Raw genomic sequence first — 10,295 nt, 5'->3', positions numbered from 1 at the left:
ACCCGCAATTAGCTACTTGGGGTTGCTACTAAGTTCTTCCCGGTAACTATTTCACAGCATTATTGTTTCACAGCACAAGACACTCTACAGGGCGAGCGTGCTCACAAGGGCCGAGGACCTGCTTTCTGTCACGCCCCGTCTCTATACTACGATGTTCTTCAACTGCCCACCAGCTAATCCTAAAACCCCTTTCTTTCAGTACCTTGAGTTTGAAATAGGGAATACGTTTTATGTCACAATGGATATACCTGGGATAAAGTATTGATTGTTTAGCTGAAATGTCCGCCCCCACCCACAAAGGCGGCAGAGAAGCAGCGAACACCACTTAGCAATTAGTGCTCTCGGACACCGGTCACCTCGGGCTGGGTTGGGGGCTTCCTTCCCCAGGTGGTGAGACTCCTGGAGAAGGGGCGGCCGGGGTGCTGGGAGAGAGGGAGGGCTTGTCTTGCTGGGGGATGTGAGAAGTAGGCGCTAGCCTGTTTCGCGGTTTTTTAAGCCCCTTGGCATGCCCTGACCTGATCAAGAGGGAGTCAACTGCTCTCTGGAATGTTCCGGGAGAAGGTGGTAGATTGCTTCCCAGAGGAGGCCTGTGGGTGCTGGAGGGCACCAGGGGGGTCACGCAGGGAGATGCAGGGCGAGCGCCAGGAGGGGCACGAGGGAAGCTGGGGGCCGCGGTGACGGGCGTGCGCGGGGACTGAGGCGGGCGGGACCAGCTGGCAGCGAAGCAGCGGGGGCGGCCAGCGGGGCGAGGGGCTCTCTCTCCCCCGGCCGCGGTGGCGACCCTGCAGCGCGGGCTGCGCCGCCCCGGCTGTCAAGCGAGCGCGGGGAGTGAGGGGCGGGCTGGAGGAAGGGGTGGAGGTGCTAGGGGAGGAGGGCTGGCACCGGAGCGCCGCGGTGTCGGTGCAATAAAAATGCATCCCATGGACCTGCCCATGGAAAAGGACGGCACCGAGACGCAGCAGCCAGAGGAGGTGGTAAAAGCCGAGGAGGACGCCCGGGCGGCGGCGGCGGCGGCCGGGAAGTGAAAGGTCTCGCAAAGTTCAGCAGCTGCTGCGGGCGCCGAACCCCGGGCTAGCGGCTGAGGAGCCCGCAGGACCGCTCCGCGGGGCAGAGCCGCCAGGCCGGCTATGGTCCCGGGGCTCCCGCCGCCCCAAAGGTGCCCCGGCCCCTCCAGGCCGGTGCGCGAGAGTCACCCCACCTCCCGGCGCGGCCCCGGCCCGCGGCTCCCCGCCACCGGCGCGCACTGACCGAGCTTGGCGCCCCAGGAGGAGGAAGAAATAAAGAGCCCCGGTTCCTCCCAAGGACTGTTGGCGCTTCATTCCGCAACCGAGAGGGCTCCGCTCCCTCCCGCACCCGCCCGGCCCGGGTCCTCCCGGCTCCTCCCGGCCATGGGGAGCTGCGCGCCGCTGCTGCTGCTCTGGGGCTGCTCCGCGGTGGCCGCAGGTGGGTGGTGACTCTGCCGGGCCCCCACCCCCTACTTCCATCGCTCCTTCTGTTCTCCACCTCGGGACTCGGGGGTGCAGGGGAGTGCGGGCTGGGAGCGCCGAGCTCAGCTCCCGAGGATGAAATGAGTGGCCATGTTCCGCCTCCTTTCCCCGCTCTTCGCAGTTTAAAATACTATTGATTTTTTTGCAACTGCGATGCACATGCCCTTGGATCACCCGATATCCTGGGTGCGCCCTGCCGGAGATACCGCGACCTTAGTTTCTTTCTGGGTTTGGACTAGTAAAAAACTGCCTTTCCACTTTGTGAGGGAACAAAGGACCAAGCTCGCCATCCCCCGGCACTTCATGGCCTGAGGAATAACAGGGAGGGGTGGCCCAGCGACCCTGGGCGCGCGTGGGCCGGGCCGCTCTCTCGTTGAGAGCGATCGCCGTCGTCCACGACCTCGTGCTTGGTACTAGGGAGCCAGGTAGGGGCACCTGGGGCGGGGTGAGTGCCCTCTCACCGGGTCAGTGGCTGGAACGCAGTGAGACCCGGGTCTGGGACGGTCGGCGGTGATCACTTTGGGTTGCCCAGAGCTGGCTGGCCGCCCCTGGGGAATTGGTACCCTGGCCGAGGCTCCGCAGGAGGTCGGAGGCGGGTCTGCTCCGTGTCCCGGTAACTGGACTACCAGCAGAGGCGTCGTCTGCTGCGCGCTCTCTCCCTCTCCCATTCCGGCTTTCTCGGGCTGCCCTTGGCCAACCATTCTTAGCTCGCCCTTTCTAAATTCCGGAGCCCCTTCTGTTCCTCTCCCTCCCTCTTGAGGATCACCTGGCTTCCAGTTGGGCGTTAAGTGCAGCCCAGTGTGTGAGGGGGAAAGAAAGTGAGGAAATCATCGGTCATCCGGTGTCTCAAACACATCGCGCTCCAGAAAGGGGAGTGTGGGCTGGAGAAACAGACGGGTAGATAGAAAGCATCACTTCTCCCTTCTCTTCGGCTTCTATCACTCTGCCCCCAGAGACGCCGGCCGGCAGTAAAAGCCAGGCTTTAGAATCTACATCCCAAACGAGTCAGGCTCATAACAGCATCCTTGCTATACATTTGGCTGATCACTTCTTTAGTGACCTCCAAGTGTTTTGTCCACCCATTATTCATCCGGCTCCCATCTTTTCTGGACTTCTGATTAGTTTCGGGGCATTTGAAATTATTCAGTACTTTCCCCCAAGGAACCGTTAAAGGTCTAAGATTTTACTTGAGCTCTTCCTGCTTATGTACCCCGCGTGGACTTACACGCGCGGCCCCAGTCACAAAGTGAACTTGAATAAACCTTTCCCTTTTCAAACCATGTTATGGCAAAAACATGCAAGCAACCAAGAGGTTGTAAATAAATATCACAAGCCAAGTGTTTCAAGTCAAAAATACTTGTACGGGCAGTATATGATTTTCCCCGAAATGCTTTACAGGTGAGTCATAGCACATTGTGTGTTTGGGTGATCCCAGCCACGAGCAACCTCTGCTCCAGCTCATCGGAACAGTAGCATACAGAGTCATCATGCACACTTGCACGTGACATTTTAACAGTCTGCCTCAGGAATCCCTTTCTCTTGGTTGCAATGTGGGACTGGTGACCATCCGTGAATGAAATGTCTCTGTTGTAGTCTAAGCTGTCATTTGGCTTCTCCAACAGTATGGTGATAACAGTTCAGAGGTGCTCCCTCTTAAGAAGCAGAAATGTTCAATTAGCCAGAATTTGGGGTTTGACTTTTCTTTCTTTCCCTGTCTGTGTTAACGTTTAAATAGATGATTTTGCTTAAAGCATTCATAATTAAAATGAGAAGCCCAAATTAAAGGATTAGAATATGTAGTCAGGATGTTAATAAGTGGATAACGTTTATCATTGTAAGTAATTTTGAAACATTGAAGTCTGTTGGACCTTTGTTTGGCTGGAAGTGCATGTTTCTTTAAGAAGGTGTTTTAGTTCACGGATAATGTTTAAAGGTGCTGTTAGTGGCAGCCAGACTGTAAACATTCTCCTGTTAAGCAAAGGTAACTACTATATAACCTATCACAGGTAGAAGCACTCAGAAGACGAAGAGCATGCCAAATAAGCTTTTCTGCCATTTAGCAGTTTAGAAGTTATATTTACTTAATATTAAAAATATATATGGCGCATTTGAGCGCCAATGGCCTCTAGCTTTGCCTCCCTAAATGAGGTCCCATCATATATTTATTAAATACTTCATATTGCTTTCCCTAGGGAATCTGTCCCTTCATATTTTTGGATAAAAATATGATAAATTCTACATTTCCTCCTTAATACATTCTTATAAATATGTGAGATAATACTAAGGACTCAAATTATATTAGAAAGATTTAAGTTGGCTGATCTTAAAAACATTGTTCTTTGATATTATGATGTCAAAAACAAGTCAGTATATTTCAAATATAGAGAATGTTTAGAAAGCCAAGTACTTGACAAGATTTAGGCCCATTATCTTTACCCCAATGTTTCCATTTTCCTTCCTCTTGCCCTTTACCTGAAGTGATTTTATCGTCTTTCATGTGCATTTTACATCTGAACATGAAATGTGCACACACATGTACACACTCACACATTTGCAGACACAACTGCTCTGTAAATGCAGACCAGTATTCACGCTCAAATTTGGTAGAATTTCCTCTTTACTGAAAGTCTCAAGTTCTTTGGGGGATAACTTGATTATTGAAGAGGGACTAGATGGACAGAGAAGCTTTCCAGATGGGCTTGTCTTCAATAACATATGCTTTCCCTTCCCTAGGACTGAATGGAGTAGCTGGAGTGAGTTCCCGCTGTGAAAAAGCCTGTAACCCTCAGATGGGAAATTTGGCTTTAGGGAGAAAACTCTGGGCAGACACCACCTGTGGTCAGAATGCCACGGAACTGTACTGCTTCTATAGTGAGAACACTGATCTGACTTGTCAGCAGCCCAAATGTGACAAATGCAATGCTGCCCAGCCTCACCTGGCTCACCTGCCAGCTGCCATGGCAGACTCGTCCTTCAGGTTTCCTCGCACGTGGTGGCAGTCGGCTGAGGATGTGCACAGAGAAAAGATCCAGTTAGACCTGGAAGCTGAATTCTACTTCACTCATCTAATTATGGTGTTCAAGTCCCCCAGGCCGGCAGCCATGGTGCTGGACCGCTCTCAGGACTTTGGGAAGACATGGAAGCCTTACAAATACTTTGCAACTAACTGCTCGGCTACTTTTGGCCTAGAAGATGATGTTGTAAAGAAGGGAGCTATTTGCACTTCTAGATACTCCAATCCATTTCCGTGCACTGGAGGAGAGGTAAGGGTACACGTTTAACTCTACACTGTAAGTAAGGTAGAAAAATGTTACCAGCCCACATTTTTTTTAAAGCATGAAGGTTTACCTGTAGCAACATGAATGAAATTAGAATTTTTCATGAGCTTTATTTGTCATAAATTATTTCTCACCCTTAGACATAGACGTGTAGTCATTTTCCAGCAGGTGGCCCACTGGCTCAGTTTAAGTTGGAATTCTAAGATTTTCATTTTTTCAACATCATCACTTTGCCTTAGAGGTTTGAAAGGCTAAAGATTTTGCCAGCCGGACTACTTACTGTGCTTCTGAAGGGGCAGGAGTTACTGAGACAGCCTGCTCCTGGAGCCCGTGCTGGTATCTTCCTGAACCGGTTAACATAAATAGGAAGTAAATAAAAATAAAGCCAAGGGAGAAAACAATCTGTTTGTCAGAAGAATACTTTGTATAACAGTGGCATTTTGTTGTTGTTGTTAAGATTACAAGAGTGCATAGCAAACAAATGAAGATAGTTTCTTTTAAGATACAAAAGCTCTTTCTGTATTCATAGACACATCGCCAGTTTAGGATCTTATGTCTATCCTGGGCCCAGGACCATCTCAATTTAATTCTACAAAACAGCCTCCTTAGCTACTAGTCCAATTTCTGTGCAGAATTTCTCTTTGTTTCATATTTTCCCTCCTCTAAGAGGGAAACAAGTCTTTTTAACTTATATGGATGTACCTAGATGTACCTCCAGATATATGAGAACATTCAGAGAACATTGGGTGAAAGCAGATTCAGAGAATAAAATATCTTCAACATGTAGATCAAGAAATATCGATTTGGAAAAAAAGAGAAGACAGAGTATAATCTTCTTAATTCTAGTACATTTCACGAAGACACAGACTAAATAGGTGGTTCTCAACTAGCAGTGATTTTGCCACCACCCCACCTCCCAGGGGACATCTGGCAATATCTGGAGACATTTTGCTGGGGGGAGGGACCCTCCTGGTGTCCCTTGGGTGGGAACCAACGATGATGCTACATCTCCTATGGTACACAAGTCAACGCCCCTCCCATTCCCAACAAAGAATTATTAGCCCAAAATGTCACTAGTACCAAGGCTGAGAACGCCTAGACTAGTTGTGAGGCATACATCCAACACACGAGGTACAATGGCTACAGAGACTAAGATAAGCACTCTTCTGGTGGTCATTTATATTACTGTTCACAGACTTTCCAGATGATAGTATTTAATAAGCATTTATTGAGCCCCTACTATGTGTCAGGCACTGTACTCAGTGCTACCAATTCTGCCTTTGGTTTCGGGAGAGGGGTGCTTGCCAGGAGCCTGATGAAAAGGTTGGTGTGGGACTTTCTTCCTCCTACCACCATATATGGGCTTTTGCCATATGATCCAGCTGCTTCCTCTGTGGGCACTCTACAGACCAGGAATAGTGCTGCTGGCACCAGCAACAAAGGATGTGGCACAAACAGCACACAGACTGTTTTCCATTCTTCTTCATGGTCCCTCAAGTTGCCTTAATATTGTAAACCTGTGTGCACCTGGTCGTGATGGACATTTTTAAAGATACCAGGACAGGAAAGAGACAGATAAGTTGGACTCATTGTTTTCTTATGTGGAGAACACTTTGTGTTGCAAACAAATGAATGGCTTGAACTCTCAAATTGCTTTGGAATCGATCCACAGGCTCATATCAGCTCCCTAACATCTCAGTGCTACTGGGCCATGTGTATCCATGAAGCAGCAAAAATAAAGTTTCAGTAACCAGATGGCAGGCATGCTTGCTTAGCAAATATCGCACTGAATGTATTCCAATGGCCCAGCAATTACTTAGAGATGACTAAGGTAACGTTTAATCTATAGCAGAAGCAAAATCTCGTCTTCTTGAGAGTCAATCTACGTGTTGTCATCAGTGCTTACATCAAATTTCAAGCAGATAGAGACTAAAATTTGTTAGATAGTTATTTCAATGTGCAGTCACCTTTTCTATCCAGTTTCAAAAATTTTTTTTCATTATAGTTGTTATTTCAGCTGACTTATATTACAAAGGCAAGAAAAACATCAGGGCTACCTAGTTCCCTCTAAAGCAGTGTTTGCAAGTGTACACTAAAGAAACCATCATGGAACTTCTTCCCTTTAGAGGACAGGTTTGGGAATGAGTCTCCCTACTGAGTTGGAGAGTAGAAGAAAATCTCCCTCAAAGGAAGGACCAGAGCAAGCCTCCCTGGCAATGATTATTACCTGCCTCTCCCATATTGCTTTGGAATATATACGATTACTTCTGAGTTATGAATTAATTTTGCAGTATACTTCTATATCTCAATCCCCATCTTTGGGAATTGAGGGATCAGAAAAATAAGCCAATGAACCTAGTGTCAAATATTTTCTCCAGGGCGTTTCCTCATATTTCATTTATTGCATATTTGTAATACTATAGACCTATATCTTGCCCCATTCTATATAAGACTTCTGAGGACTTCTCTAGGTATTATCCTACTACTCGGGCCAACACAAATGTAGTCCAGACTTAATTTGTGTCCTCTGTTCATTCTAAAATACTTCTTAAGGCTTTTAAGGTCTTAGAGAGCCTATAGCTTCGTGTCTAAGAAACCAGATCTCTATATCTTCAGAATTGAAGGCACCAGTCACCTGAAAGAGGACTTACACAATATGGGCCTAAAAATCCACCCAGAAGAACACTTTTTTAAATCAAAGTTAAGTCTGCTACATAGAAACTTCCTAAAGCCGCCAGCAGTTTCAAAGAAAGGGATAAGGTTACCCTAAAATGTGTCTCCTTGCAGGAAGCAGATTGAGGCTCAGAGGTAAAGTGATTTGCCCAAAAGCATACAATTAGTTATGTGACAGAGTTAGGACTAAATCACAAGTCTTCTGACCTTAAGTCTAGTGCTTGTTCCATAAAACTAGGGTCTCTCTTGTTAACCACCAAGAACCGCTAGCAGAGAGAGGTATGCCTCTCTCTTTGTTCACACTCACAACCGGTTGCTATTCATTTGGCTATGACATGAAGGTAAAAAGCAATTTGCCAAACAGCTTTCTCCTGAGAAGGAATGTCCTCTGAGATGTCAGTGGTATTCTGGGAATAAACGGTTCCATGGCCAAACCAGGTTGCGAAACACTAACTGGGTTTAACAAAATTAAACATTTATAAATATACATACAGGCGCTTGTAAGTATTCTTATTATGTGTCCTGTAGTCCCAAGTGGGAAATATAGGATATGACGTTCTCAAACTTATTAAACCATGGAACCCTCTTTTTGTAGAACTCCAGTTGCTATCTCTCAGAACTCCAGAGACCTCCAGGGCACCACCTGGGAAATGCTGGGGTGGCGGCATGACGTGCTCCCAAAATCCTGGTAAAAGGCACAGACTGGGGAGATGTTGTTCAAGGGATACAAAGTTTCAGTTCTGCCAGATGAATAAGTTCTGGGGAGCAGCTGTACAGCAATGAGACCATCGTTAACAAGACTGTCCTGTATACCTGACATTTGCTGGGAGGGTAGAACTGAGTGTTCCCACTGCCCACAGGCAAACAGTGGCAGCCCTCGGAGCTGATGGATAGATTAGCTTGAACGTGGTGATTATTTCACAGTGTATATGAATAGCAAGTGATCAAACTGTACACCTTAAATACATACAATTTTTGATTTTCAAATATACCTCACTATTTTGTTTAAAAGGTGCAGAGAGGCCTGCGGCTTGGCGTGGTTAGACGTCGAGGCTCTCTGTCACTGGGAACTTAGTCTCCTACTTAGTCGGAGCAAGAGAAAATAATAACCATGAAGCTAAAGATAACAGGTTAATTAGGCTTTTTCAGGATGCAAAGGAGCACCTCCGATCACGTCTGGGTACAGAACGCAAAGCCAAGTGGGGAGACGTAGCAAGCCGTTCTAGGTCCTCACAGTCAGGCCTCAAGGAACTGGAATGCAGGTCATCACTGTTTAGGAAGCAGCATTGTGCTAATAGCCCCAAAGCAACTCCAAAGTGACCTAGTAGTTCTCATCTCCTTAGAAGTGAGCATGGCTGCTCCCTGCTCTGTTAACTCAGTGTTGAAAGAACTCTATTCAGAACTGGATAGCAACCAACCAAACCACACAGACTTTTGAAATTCTCTCCAGGGCATTGTAAATTTATAACATTCGAAGGGAGGCAGCAGCACAGAGACACCAAGTACAGAGGGAGACTGGGTCTCAAATGAAGCAGTAGGCAAGGATTGTTAAAGCGAGTAAGGAATGTGTCCGTCTTATTTGTGCCTGTGTAACCAGCACATTGCTTGGATCACAGTAGGCAATTAATGAATCTGTAACTGAATGAATGAACAAATGAATACTGTGATAAGCACGGATGGGGTAGGAGAATATCCTTAAATGACACAGAGGGAGGAATGAATGGAAGCTTTGGGTAGGGGATATGATTCAGAAACCCTGGTTAACGTGGAGAAGCTGAGTTGGTAACATGGGATACGTTGTGGCTGGGGAAAGGCAATTAATGAAGGATCTCAAAGAATGTTTATTCGTCCATTTAGTCATCAAATAATTTTTGAGTTGCTATGTGTCTGATCCCATTGCAGCTGCTGTGGCTACAGCAGTTAACCAAAGAGAGAAAAATTCCTGTCCCCGTGAAGTTTAGGTTCTGGTGGAGGGAAGGGGGAGATAGAAAACATAAATTAAAATATACAGTATGTCTGAGTTTGATACTAGTAAATACTAAGGAGAAAATGAAACAGGGTAGGGGATGGGAGTGCTGGCAGGGAAGGGCTTGCTGTCTTTAAAAGAGATTGAAGGATTTGTATTGGATGGAATACACAGTGACGAGAACTCTTGAGTTTCTGGCAAGTTTTCAAGAGTGAACAAAATCTGTAATGAAGGGTCCCATTCCTTTCAATCTGTAGATATGGAAAATGAAGTTGTGTATTAAAATGACAAACATTGGTAAAAATCCCTCTGGCTAGTGTTTCTTAGAATGAGAGCATTTGAAAAGGAACCTAAATGTCATCCATGGAAAAAAAACACATGACTGATGAGTAATCTGAAGCCTAAAGAGATTTAAGTGATTTGTCTACAATTACTCAGCTGAAATCTGTATTTCCTGACTTCTAGCCCAGTGCAATTTCCACTAGACTAGGTTAAACTTCCTTTGTGCCAAGCCAGGTAGTGTGAAAGATTCAAAAACTATTTACATTCCTTTCCTTCGCAGTCCTTGCAATCTACTGGGTGAGAGATTAAACGGGATCATTTATGGATTGATTTATTAATTATTACGAGATAGGGCAAGATTGATTTCCCCAACACGTTGTACAGATAATATGCCTTTCAAAACTTGAGTATTTATTTGTCTCTTTAGGCCATCGGAAGGATTATGTTGTAATACCTCATGATAAAGTCAGTACGGCACAAATGTGCAGAAAATGATAAATTACTTAATCAGGTTTTTACAGGTATTTACATTTATAATGTGCTAAGCGATATTTAGGGTTTTTTAACTTAAAAGATAAAACAAAGCAATGCAGGAGTAGATGGCTTTCT

At 46.2% G+C, this 10,295-nt stretch overlaps 1 protein-coding gene across 2 annotated transcripts in view; it reads left to right on the top strand.

The window, feature by feature from the left end:
- The first annotated feature begins 934 nt into the window (after positions 1–934).
- NTN4 (netrin 4) overlaps positions 935–10,295 on the top strand; it is a 94,703-nt gene continuing 85,342 nt past the window's right edge. For both annotated transcript variants that reach the window (XM_019732201.2, XM_019732200.2), the window contains exons 1-2: positions 935–1,443; positions 4,221–4,750. In XM_019732201.2, coding sequence (XP_019587760.2) covers positions 1,389–1,443; positions 4,221–4,750 — 585 coding nt within the window. In that variant the 5' untranslated portion in view covers positions 935–1,388. The remainder of the gene's footprint in view (positions 1,444–4,220; positions 4,751–10,295) is intronic.

Source organism: Rhinolophus sinicus, linkage group LG02, assembly GCF_036562045.2.
Source record: "Rhinolophus sinicus isolate RSC01 linkage group LG02, ASM3656204v1, whole genome shotgun sequence".
NCBI classification, from domain to species: domain Eukaryota; kingdom Metazoa; phylum Chordata; class Mammalia; order Chiroptera; family Rhinolophidae; genus Rhinolophus; species Rhinolophus sinicus.
The sequence above is the reverse complement of the archived record's forward strand: the minus strand, read 5'-3'. Positions and strand labels throughout refer to the sequence as shown.